We start from the raw sequence: 13,107 nt of genomic DNA, 5'->3' as shown, positions 1-13,107 counted from the left end.
CCGAACGTGCGGAGCTTATGGCGTGCCTGAAGGCGATCAAGATGGCGAGGGAGCTGAATGTTGACAGGATTCATGTGGAGTTGGACTGCCAGGCTCTGGTGAAGATGCTCCTGAACCCTGAAAAAAACTTGTCTTTGGTTGGGCCGTGGATGGAGGAGGTTAAGAGGACGCTGAGGGAGTTCATAGACTTCAAGGTGAGCTGGGTTCGACGCTCGGCAAATTCTGTTGCGCATAAGCTTGCTAGAGTTGGTGTTGGTGAGGAGAGATGTCAGGTGTGGACTGGTGTGCCGCCTGGTTTTATCCTACATGTTGTATCGGATGACATTCCGCTCTATGTTTAATATATAAGTATGTTTCCCCTCAAAAAAAATAAGAGAGTGTTTGGTTACATTGCTTAGTAAGGAAATTGCTCGGCTAGCCCAGCCAGCCAGCTTTCGCTTTGCCAGCCTTGCCTAATGAAACGGTTAGGTTCCTTTTCTTACTAGCCTTCCCTAGTGAAAATTGTTGTTAGGAGTGGATCGTCGATTTCTCCGCATGTGAAGTTTGCCATCGGAAGCGAGCCGATTTGGCTCTCCTGAGCTAGCAAGGTTTTCCTAGCGCATCCAAGCTAGCTGGCCCACAAAATCTAAGATATCTTAACAGTTCCAAACACCTAACCTTGCCGGGCAAGGCTATAACTATTCTTGCTAAGGATCCAAACGCTCCCTAAGAAACTCCTCGAGAACGTGTGTAACTCACTTGGTGCATGTTGTAAGACGCGATTTCCTATTGCTCCACTCTGCGGCAAACTGCCGTTGAATTGCACAGAAGCGACCGAGCTGGGCTGGCCCATTTAAAGCTAGGAAAGGTGGACGTTGGTTCCGGTTTTGGAAACTTTTCTGAAGGTTCTTAACTGCTTCAGATCTGTTTGTTTTTCTTTTCATGTTGTTTCTAGTGTCGGTTTCCATTATCTTTTTTCCTTTTTTAGAAAATTACCTTGTTAAAAAAATGTTTGGAATTTCAAAATTTGTTTGCTGTCAAAAAAAGAAGGTTTGTCGTTTTCAAACATTTGTGACATTTTTTTTGTGAACAAACATTTGTGACATTGTTAAATGGTGTGGGAGTTAGATGTGACATTGCGAACTCTCTTCTAAATGAGAGCTGGACAATCGTAGAATATTTACATCTCGTGGCCACTCACAAGAGACTAAGCAATTAAACAAAAAATTGACAGTAAGCGGCCGAGTCCAACGAAGCCAAAACCAACGAAAGTCGTCTTAGTGCATTTCACATGGCGCACAGGAACGTGTAAACGGCTGGTACTACCCGACCAATCCCGCACACGCACGCATCTCCATAGCCGTGTACGTCATGCATGAGCCTCATTGCAGGCTGCAACTGAGGACGTCAACCGATTTGCGCCTGGAAACCAGCATGGTTTGATTTTACTCTCTTGACTCATTCACATCGTAGAAGAGCGGCACGTTCAGCGGTACTCCCTCCGTTTTTAAAAGAATGTACTTTTAATTTTGTTGGAGGTTAAACTATCTCAAAGTTTGACCGAGTTTGTGCAAACATATATTAATGCTCGTGAAAACAAATAGGTATATGACAAAAATATATTTTATTATGAATTTAATGCTACTAATTTGATGCATAAATGTTGCTCTATTATAATGTAAATACGGTTAAATATAATTTTTTTTAACTTTCTAACAAAGTTGGAAGTACACTCTTTTAAGAATGGAGGGAGTACTTATTTTAGCAGACCGACAGTCAGCAGTCGGTAGCAGCTGTTTACACGTTCCTGCATTGCTGGTACTGATGACATTTCTCGCATGACGATCATGCATGTACCTAGTCTACCACCAAGGCGGAAGCGGTCTATTTCCGTTGCAGAGAATGTGTTTGGTGCAGTATAAAACTACAAACGCCGGCCAGAAGCTAATGCGTGTATGTAGCAGCAAGCAAACACAGGGACGACGATCCAAGCTCCAGAAATGAGGACCTCCATCCATGGCTGCTCTCTTCGTCAGCCAAGCATGAGCGCCGGCCGACGGCAGCCCTCCTCCGTCTCCGCGAGCGCCACTCGTCTCCCTCGGCAGATCATATCGGCTGCAAAGGTTTCTCGCCTCTCTCTGAACCCCACTATTTGATCAGGACGCGCCGAGAGATACATATAGGCTTATATCGTTGTATATCTTGTGTGTTTCAAGGAGCTTCACCAACAGCTTGCTTTGAGAATTGGGGATGCATCATCAAACGCTCTCAATTATGCGTCGCAAAGGTTGCTGGATGCATTTGTGGGCATCGTCTTCACATTAAGTCGCCAACCTTTACGTCCCACCGAGGTAAGTAGCCAGGGATAGGATAACATATAACTTTTGTATCTGCATGCTAGCTACTCCCTCTGCCTTTCAATATAAGGCCTCCTTTGGTTTGGAGGAATTTCATAGGAATTCTAGAGGATAGGATTCTTATAGAATATTTTCCTTTAGAGTTTTTTGGTTCATAGGAATGGATTCCTATTCCTACATAGGATTGGTTTCTATCCTCCACATTTTATAGGAAAATAAAAATGAGTCTAGACTCAATGAAAAAATTCCTTTGGTGTCAACCAAATGACATCTTGTTTCCTATTCCTACTCATAGGATTTGAGATACATGTCATCTAATTTTCTACAAGATTCCTATTCCTACGATAATCCTATCCTATGAACCAAAAGAGGCCTAAGTTAGCTTGCAAAAACATCTTATATATAAGACAGAGGAAGTACATAATAGTGATAATAGTAAAATGTAAAGGGCTGTGGGCATCGATCGGCAGAGGTCAGGTGGTTTACCCTCTTGAAAACAAGACAACAAAATATATCCATCTTGATTTCACTCAGTCAACAAGTGAGGCGATCACACCATTGCAGCAAAATGTTTAGGCGACCAAATTTAGAAAGGTTTGTAAGTGCTTAACTACCCGTTGAATTAATAAAATTCCTCAATCCTTGTCGCAGGGTAATTTTGCACCCGTCGAAGAGATCGGCGACATGCGAGAGATATTTGATATCGCAGGAGAGATTCCAGCAGATTTTCCAGAGGGTGTTTATATAAGAAATGGTAAAGCTTCTATGCTCCTACCGTCTTACCAACTGAGAGATCACAAAATGCATGCATGGAGCAGAATCAAAATGCATGCATGCAGGTTCAAACCCTCTCTTTGGAGCCCTCCACTCGTCAAGCTCTATCTTTGGCAAGTCCCACGACATTTGGGTCGAAGGAGAAGGCATGCTCCACGCCGTGTACTTCACCAAGAGCAACAACAACACATGGTCAATCAAGTACACCAACCGCTACGTGCAGTCCGATACATTTAGGGTTGAGAAAGGACTGAAGAAACCATGCTTCCTCCCTGCCACTGACGGTGACCCTCTTGCGATGCTCATAGCGGGTACCCTTAATACTGTAAGTACATGATTGACAACTTTTTTCCTTCTTCTGGTGGTTATGGAATGCTGAAATACGCTGCATATGAGCAGCTGAGGTTCGGAAAGGCTTTCAAGAACATGAGCAACACCAGCGTGTTTGAGCATGCTGGGAGAGTCTTCTCAGCAGCAGAAAATGATAACCCCCATGAGATTGACTTGTATAGTCTTGGCACACTGGGTAGCTGGAATGTTGATGGAGGATGGAAGATGCCATTCACTGCGCACCCCAAGGTTTGTCCTCCCGCTTACTTTCTCAAAATGATACTTTATAAATATACACACACACAGGTCAAGTGTATGATGGTGATGCGTTAGAGGTGATACCAAATAGCAACAACACCATATAATTTGAAATAGTATTGTGATCACTTATTAGACAAGGCATAAAATGTGTTAACTGAGAAAATAAGTGAATTCATATTATTAGTTGTCTTCTGGGTTTACATGCAAGAGAATATTGTTAGTTAAGAAGGACAACAAACTGTTTTTTACCGGAACAGTAAGAAATTCCTCCTTTGTATCTTTTTGTATTTTCTTTTAGGAGTATCCTCTACATGCAAAAAATAAGACTATTATTCCAGCATAACACGTATTCCCTTCTTGCCAAATTATAATGCATATAAATTTGTTCAAAGTCAAATTGTCTAAACTTTGACCAAGTTTATAGAAGATTAAATGACCATTCACAATACCAAATATATACCAAGCGAAGATAAATTTCTTGATGAATCTAAAAATATTGATTTAGTTCTGTAAATGTTGATAAATTTATCTATAAACTTGGTCCAAGTTTACAAAGTTTGACTTTGACCAAATCTAATATGCACTTTAATTCAGCACCAAATTTTATATGTACTATAATTTTTAAAAAACTTGTACAATTCGTATTAATACTGCTTCTAAGACATTTTTAGTTTGATTACCAAATTACAGTAGTTCTTTTTGGAGAATTTATCATGTAGAGTTGGTACTTAAACTGAAGTCTTGCTCATGGATCTGAACTACGTCTCTCGTGATAATGCTGCACTCATGTTATAGTAGCATCAGTGGAAATCCACAAAAAAATAACATGCACTTGTTAACTAGCACAATCCGAATATAGTTATCCACTATAATGTATAAACAAAAGAAACTATAAGTTATGCAAAAACAACATTAGATGAATCATAGCACCAACAATATTATTACCGAGTCGAATCGTAATGATAATTTCAGAACCAGTGGAATTCAGACAACTCACCCGCACTAAATATGTTGAGCTATTGCCCTATGTTGTATGCTCTGCTAATAAATTACTTGTTACGAACTTATGGTAGAAGCCTGCCTCATACATAACATACATAAATTACTAAATTTTAGTCCAAGCAACATTTCATTGTCCAAGCAGCACTCTGACAAATGGTATGCAAATGTTTGTTGCAACTCAAAGCGTTGAAAATGCCATTGAAATAGCTCATCCCCAGTGCTAAATGTTCATAGTATGATTTGTAGCGTTAGAAGCATTATTTGAATCAACGAACAAAAGTGTAGGTGGATTCAACCAAGACCAAGACAATTCCAAGTTTCATTTATGTCAAGATTTCAAAAACAATTATGAAGTCTGTCACTCCTAATTGAACCTAGACTATTTTGACATGTAGGACTTAGGATGATAAAGTTTTGAGTGTAGTTAATTGCTTAATCGTTTTCCATGTGTTGTTAAGTCATCGATGTTGTCTATGAGAATAGGTAATCCCTTCATCATTTCCATGTTTTGTTAAGTCATCGATGTTGTCTATGAGAATAGGTAATCTCTGGAACAGGAGAGTTGGTTATCTTCGGGTTCAACGTGGATGCGCCTTTTCTAACGGTTGGAGTTGTCTCAGGTATCACTACTTATTAATCTGTTGCATGCTGTATGTGATTAATAGAAATCAGCTTAGAATTTGATTCCATACTACCATCTGCAGCCGACGGGAAGAAACTACAGCAGAAGGTTGCTCTCGAGTTAGATAGATGCACATATTGTCACGAAATAGGAGTCACTACAATGTAAGTTTTCCCATGATAGAAGATTCACTAATGTGATGATTACTCAAGAATTTCTTTATTTTCTATTGAGAAAACTCAGCTTTATTTAACATTTTGTAAATTATTCCATTTAATATTAAGAATGTTGGAAAGAGTAATGTAATAAAATAGCATCCAGTGAATTTTAGTGGACGTGTCGCACATGAAAACAATTCATTGAAGCCATTTCCCAATGAAAATTAATATAGTAATAAGTAAGTTATACTAGTATTGTCAGGTCTTTAGGGTGGCTTTCTTCTCCTAGAGTTTATTATCCACTCCTTTTTCCGAGAAAATCGTAGGAGCTTTATGTTTCATTATTTGATTGGAAAGGTAGAAAAACTTGAACAAGCTTTGAGAAAGGCCTAGTATAATAGACGCAACAATTCGGCTCTCGAGCTCATCTTCTCCCTTGGGTGACTAGTAAAATCGAAAAAGTACTACAAAAATTCAAAAAAACTTTTTTTTATCATGGAAGATGTTCGAGTGTGTGATGCTCGTGCCAAATTTGGTGGTGTTTGGACATCTAAGTAGTTCTCAGCAAAAAAGAATTAGGGTACATGAGAAAATTTAATATTCATGCACTGTTCTGGTCCAATTTTGTCATTTTTGCCACGAGCTCCTCAGATGTCCAAACAAGATGAAACTTTGCACCGACATCACGCATTCAAGTGTCTTGGTTGACAAAACAATTCGATATTTTTCAAATTCTTCTAATATATTTTTTATTTTACTGTTCACCGAAAGCACATGAGCCCGGGTTCAAAAATGAATATTTGTGGTACAACTCCCTTCAAAGACAAAAAAAGTGCCCATACGCAATAACACCTTGAGGGTAACTCTAAACCATCCAAACACTTAAGTCTGAAAAAACTCATTTCCAAAACTTAATTCCAAAATTCATCGGTATTTGGAGGGTGGCATCTAATCCATCACTTAAGCTTAACTCCCGATGAAAATTTCCTTTATTTCTAACATCATTTAACATACATAAATCTCATTTCGATAAAATATTATTTAAACCTTGATGTTTCTAATGCATAGGTTTTAACAACATTTAAAGTTCATATTTTATTCAAATTCAAACCACATTTTACTCAACAATGCTACCAAAAGCAACAACATAGAACGTCCAAAAGCATCAACATAGAGCATAGTTCATTATTACACTACATGGTTCACCCAAAAGCGACCGCATGCAACATAGTTCATAAATCAAATCACATCACCCCCCCCCCTTGCGACAACCACTACCATATAACATTGATCTTGGTATTCTGGAAGCCAAGATCTCACCATGGGTGAGTCCCAACGGTGGATTGCATTTTCATCCATCCCACGAACATGAACGCTTTCTCTTGCTCCTTCCTCTTGTTTATTTTTTTCTCAGACTCATTCTTGAACTCCTCCTCAATAGCACGCATATGGTCACCCGCACTTGCATTCCACTCCTCAGTATTGTCATGAGAGCGCCATAAAAATAGCCTTGATTCTCTTTGAGCATCATCCACCTTGACAACTTCGTGTGCTTCCTTTCGGCCACTAACTCATTCCTTGCGTCTACCATTCCTTTGTGTGTTTCCATGTAAATCCCATTTCTGCACCATTACTTCTCCTCTCCTTCTCTTTTTTCCTCCAATCAGGGCTAGATCTAGGACTAGGATTTCTTCTCATGTCCTCATCAGCACCCTCACTTCCTCCTAAAGATAGAAGATTATATGCTCAATCTTGACCTCATTGGTGTTGTTTTCCAACTATTGTCGCACGCCATTTCTCATTTCTTTGAATAGCCCGATAATGCGACAAAGTAAAGGGATTATGTTGCTTCCTCGTGTTTCATTTCTTATATAGTTCATGAGTACATGTTTCATGCACATTAAGTGTCGCATCACTTGGAGGTATGCAGCCCACTTGATCAACATGACCCAAGGACTAGTTCCAACAATCTTGAATTGTACCTGAATAGTGTGAGACTTAAAGTTTTGTTCTTTTGGACTCACCTTTCTCATTTTGGTGCTAGTACTCCTGAGTCCTCATCCCAAATGTGTCATTCATTTGTTCGGTGAAAATAGGGGAATCAAGAGAGGCACTCGTATATGCATAGCAGAATTTCTCATCCTCCTCTACTTTGTAATTGGAAAATCTTGAATGCTTCTTCTTAATTATTGGAGACTCAATCTCAACCACATCTGGTCCTCCACTTCGACACTCTCATTTATCATCGAGAGGGCAATATCATCTAATCCAGTTTTGTCATCATTTAACGTTACATCGCCATGAAATTGTCCATCTTTCGGGCCCTTCTACACACAACAATGTAAAATTGCACAAATTAAACCTCAAACACATAGCAACAAATGGAAACTTTTAAAATGGATGCAGTTGCATTGGATTGTGATTAGTAATATAACAACCAATGCATTTGCAACATTGCGGAGAGAAAAAACAAGAAAGAAGACATCGTTGCATTTGCATAACTTCTGGACACATGAGAGCACTACTGCAAGATATGCAGCGGCACACCCATGGGTCAATTTTCAAATTTATAAGTTCGGATGGTGGAGACTAGGAGGGGCGGAAGATGCAGATTGAGTCGGAGGATGCACATTGGGTAGGAGCCACCGCAGGGAAAAAATGATTTGTGGATTTACTGGTTCGTTCACGTCCTAGTAGAAATATTTCCTACCACCATGCACTTAAAAAATAATTTCCCGTGCAAAACATGAGCGTGGAAAAGTTTTTGGGACATACATTTTTGGAATGGGTTTTGGGGTTTTTACTTTTGCACATGGATAAGAATGTCCTAAACAATATACATATTAGCGAATGGTGGATAAATTCCTCATTTATATTTTATACATAGAACAAATTACTTGTAATTTAATGGTTGTCTTAGATGATATATTCACCAAAAGAAAGATTCATGTGCATAAAGGCAGTCAAGGATTTAACAAAACAGGATGCAATTTCGGGTACACTGCATTAGCAATGCCAATAAACAAAATTGATGGAATCAAATATCAACTTGTGAATGTAGGTACAACATTATCTTAGATGCTCCACTTACAATCAACAAGGAAAGGATGCTAAAAGGTGCTCCGTAAGTACTAATAACAAAATTAGTCTTGATTCCAAAATTATTATCCAGTGTCTAGTTTATCATTTATATGTCCCTCGTGTAGGTTGATTGAATTTGAAAAGGATAGCTATGCAAGAATAGGTGTTATGCCCCGTTATGGCGATGCAAACTCGATAACATGGTTTTACGTACAATCATTCTGCACGATCCATCTTGTCAACTACTTTGAAGAAGATGATGAGGTACAAATATATAAGCAATCACAGTATACTTCATGTTGATGTAAAGGCATCACAATATACTTTATGATGATGTATATTGAGGTAGATACAAGTCTACTGCAGTATTAAATATTTGTGTCATTTCATTTTCTCACCCTAAAGGAACACCGAGTTTCTATTAAGTACATACCATAGATCCCTCAATGATCAAGAAGTCATGAACATGTTTGGTTCAAGGAATAACCAAAGGTCGTGACTAAAAACTTGTAGGAATTGGATGTCAATACATTTTGTTTCCTACAAGAATTGAAAACATATGGATAAGGAATGGAAGTTCTTTGATTGGACCAAAAGGAAAACATGCAAAATTTTCTTGAGCATTAGGTGCTTGTCATAGTTGTCATAGATATAAATTCAATTTCCAAGAGTCTGGACTCAATGAATCTTTTTGTTTGGAATATAGTACAAAGTGACCCATAGGAAAGCCATGTATGATGATTGCTGGATTAGAAGAGAAAGAGATGGAAAAACGGCTTTCCTTGTCTTTGCTAAGAGATGATTCCCTAGTAATAAAGACATGACATTCGTATACTTTGTACGATATGTATTCCACTAATTATATGGTTTCTAGAGTAATTTTAACCATCCTACAATTTTAGGAGCATGCAAACATTAATCACTCAGGATGAGACTAAAAGATAATCAATTGTATAACATGTTCTTTTAACTTCTATAGGTGGAGTGGAATGCATAATAAAATATCATGTTATCATCCATTGTACACGTACATGGCCTTTGGAAACAATCATTTTAATTAGTAAGTTATAACTTGGTTTTTGGATCAAGTTGACCCGTCCCATATAGTGGTACTAGAACTACTAAACTAATATGCATTTATTTTATCAAGCAATCAATAAAGAAGAAAAGGTGAATCCCACCTCAAAACCATATCCCCTCCCCCACACCACCCACAGTGGTTGTTCCCAAACCATGCCACCCTTACCCACGATTCACCCATTGTTTTCCCCTTCGGATGTGTCCTATGGTTGGTTGCAACACCTCTACAACATATGCGTATATAATTATTAATGGATTCTTCATCCATGATATAATTTTTCCTTGTCTAATGATTTAATAGGTCGTTGTGAGAGGATTTCATGTGCCAGGTTCTATCATTTTGGGGCCAAGGATAAACTCCAATCAAGGACTAACCGAGGAATGTTTTTCTCGCTTGTATGAGTGGAGACTAAACTTGAAAACAAGGACAGCTATAGGCAAATACTTAACTGGAAAAGAGGTTGCCCTGGAATTCCCAGTAATCAATGACAAGTATGTTGGCTTGCCTCACAAGTATGCATATGCACAAGTGGCAGATTCTCCGGCAAATTTGGCAGGTGGTCCCGGAATAGGTATTGGTAAACATACATCAGTACACTACTTAATATATGGAACTTCCATTCAAACTTGAGAAATAGATATAAAATAGCGGTTATTGTCCATACATCAGTCACTTGTCCTAATTTGCACAGATACTTGTCACAAAAAACATGCTAATTTAGATGCCATTCAGCCACAAGGGTATCATATTACCCATGATGATCCATAAATCCAACATGTGAAGACATATATTAGTTGGCCATGAAATCTTGGATGTAATTCCCATATTGTTTCTTTGACACTCCTTCCATTCCAAAATGTGGCCTCATATGTGAGAAATAGAAGTATATGACCTAATTAATTAAAATATATTAATACATGGAACACATAATATTTGTTTATTTTTACACAACTAAAAAATAGAACAAATATAACAGGTGAATAAGGTAGTCACCCTACACTGATTTGGCCACATTAAACTTTTAAAGTATTAACATAGATAAGTGAAGTGCATCTATCTCTCTAGTCAAAAGCAAATATTGTCCTAGGATCATGGAAGAGAAGTGTTTTGACTCCACCTTTCTGAATCTTCAAAGTGGGCACACAAATGGTATGAGTAGATTGTCATGAAAATATTTCATAGCTATATTACACACACATTACACGGACCCAAATCAACCACAGGAGGTTCAATTCATGCCATACTGACCATCATGACATCTATTGGCCACTTTTTTCATGGTCATGCACACAATATGTCAAATAAGAAAGCTACCATTAATGGCTATAGATCCATGTACAAAAAATGTCATTTATTGGTCACAATGCAATGTTATTTAGTCTAAATGTCCATCGCATGCAAATTTTGTGCAATATAGTTTAATACTATTCTGAATCATGTAGTACGACCAAAATTCGGAGGTTTTGCAAAAATTTGTCTTGATGAGAAAGAGGACGCAACCACCAAGGTAACTATCATATACAAATAGGTTATTCAGTTTGGCTCATCATTTGAAATTACTATATTCCAATGAAATTAACTTCCAGTCCCTAATTCTTAAAGAACAAAGGCAGAGAAGACCTCATAAAAGTGAAGTATCATCACCTTGACAGAAATCAATTCTGCTCTGGAGCAACTTTTGTGCCAAAGGTCAATGGTACAAACGAAGACGATGGCTGGATAGTTTCGTTTGTGCATGATGAGGGGACAAATAAATCTAAAGTAAGTTTTCAATAGATTCAACATTCTTGTGCTATTCTACACTAATGTCTATGTGGAAATTGTTGTTTTATGGAAGCTAGCACATTCAGTGCTTTCTAATGATAGGCATCCGGTCATTTAGCTGCAAGCATAGATCCTAGAGATGTTTCAACAAATGTTGAACCTATTTACTCTACACTTTCGCTTAACTCCTTAACACATACAATTATCACCAAGAGTCGAATACTTTAGAAACAAAAATTGGGACCGGAGGATACATATTATCAATTTTAAAATGATTGAATATTGTCAGGAAAGTGTATGTTGCCTTCATGGCCATAGTAAATATTTGAATATTCTTCTTCTCATTATGTAGGTGCACATCATCAACGCACAAACATTTGAGTATGAGCCTATTGCCAAGATAACACTGCCGCAAAGAGTGCCATATGGTTTTCATGGAGCATTTATATCAAAAAGTACATGACAAAGGACATGATTTTCCTATAAGCCATGCATCCACCACTTAATGCATAATATATTCATATATAAAGTTTACCATTTATTATGACTGTGACTTTATGGCAACCCTATGGTTTTCATAGAAGACTTGTATCAAAAGGTGCATAACAAAGTGACAGTTTTACCTATAAGCATCTATATCAGTAAACTCTGACAGACCCCTCGATAGAGTGTTGCGACTAGCTGGAAGAAATAGAGAGGTAACAGAGGATCGATTCACATAGGTTTGGGACCTCATGGTGGAGGTAAAACCCTAATCATGCTGGTATTATACTGTGATGATGGGGGTGTACAAGGTGCAAGGATGTATCGAGCGATAGATTGTAAGATGTTTTGGACTAGTCCTCCCCTTGCTTATAAAGGGTGTCGGGGGTCTATGGTTTATAGGAATCCTAGCCGACCTAAGCAACATGGAGAATCCATATGCCAGCCTACCCATATGAGCACCTCCGAGAGACTGAGCTGGCACATCATCTTGAGATTGACGAAGTCACCATAGATGCATTCGTAGTCGACAGGAGTTTCTCCTCCCATTGAATACACATGGCCGGAAGGCCTGAAATAAATTCAGAAAAATGTAAGCACCAGTCTCAAGTTTAGGACTTGAACCCTGGTGGGTTGAGGATGCCAATGTCCTCCTAACCATCTAACCACAGGTCAAGCCGGCACTGTAGAGGAGTGGCGGCAGCGGCGCGACGGTGACTCGTTCTGACGGCAATAATGGTCGTTCGATGGTCTTGAAATCTCAATGTAATAATTTTTATTATGTTTGAGATGCTTTGTACTTCCAATGAACTTCTATAATGGATCTGATCTTTTCATTCCCAAAAAAAACACAAGTCCGGACATGTTTTATAATAGCTTTACATAAGAATAGGGTTTCCAAAATCAGGGAAATGCTCTTCAGATTGAAGCGCGTGCTATTACAACATCTACAGCCGGATACAACAACTCCGACCCTCAAACGCCCGCGGACGCGCCCGATCACGTCTCAAATAATCTCTTTCACAACCAGATTCCTCAATTAAGAAAACTCAAATCCATATAATTACATGCAACGTGAAGCCTAATCTAAGCGGAGCTTGTCCACGTGCATCGTGCCAATGTCCGGCGGCCGGCTGCGTCCTCGAAGTGTTTCTCAGGTCGCTAGCAAGGTAGAGTAGGACATGGGGATGGAACATGGACCAGCTCACGGGACTC

The 13,107-nt window shown here is 38.7% G+C and overlaps 1 protein-coding gene across 1 annotated transcript; it reads left to right on the top strand.

Moving 5' to 3' along the window:
* Positions 1–1,935: 1,935 nt before the first annotated feature.
* LOC125554236 (carotenoid 9,10(9',10')-cleavage dioxygenase 1-like) lies at positions 1,936–12,706 on the top strand. Its single transcript, XM_048717815.1, has 12 exons — positions 1,936–2,102; positions 2,196–2,330; positions 2,988–3,435; positions 3,510–3,689; positions 5,245–5,323; positions 5,408–5,489; positions 8,545–8,607; positions 8,690–8,828; positions 9,946–10,216; positions 11,088–11,152; positions 11,248–11,406; positions 11,762–12,706. Exons 3-12 carry the CDS (start codon positions 3,142–3,144, stop codon positions 11,870–11,872), a joined length of 1,443 nt encoding a protein of 480 aa, XP_048573772.1. The 5' UTR covers positions 1,936–2,102; positions 2,196–2,330; positions 2,988–3,141; the 3' UTR covers positions 11,873–12,706.
* The last annotated feature ends 401 nt before the right edge of the window (positions 12,707–13,107 follow it).

This window comes from Triticum urartu, chromosome 4, assembly GCF_003073215.2.
Source record: "Triticum urartu cultivar G1812 chromosome 4, Tu2.1, whole genome shotgun sequence".
In the NCBI taxonomy this organism is placed as follows: domain Eukaryota; kingdom Viridiplantae; phylum Streptophyta; class Magnoliopsida; order Poales; family Poaceae; genus Triticum; species Triticum urartu.
This window is presented reverse-complemented; position numbering and strand designations above follow the sequence as displayed.

Excerpts from the sequence above, each read along its gene's own strand:
- LOC125554236 (XM_048717815.1), top strand. The coding sequence starts at position 3,142 with ATGCATGGAGCAGAATCAAAATGCATGCATGCAGGTTCAAACCCTCTC. Across the intron at positions 3,436-3,509 it reads TAGCGGGTACCCTTAATACT|CTGAGGTTCGGAAAGGCTTT; the intron begins GTAAGTACATGA and ends GCATATGAGCAG. Across the intron at positions 5,324-5,407 it reads AACGGTTGGAGTTGTCTCAG|CCGACGGGAAGAAACTACAG; the intron begins GTATCACTACTT and ends TACCATCTGCAG.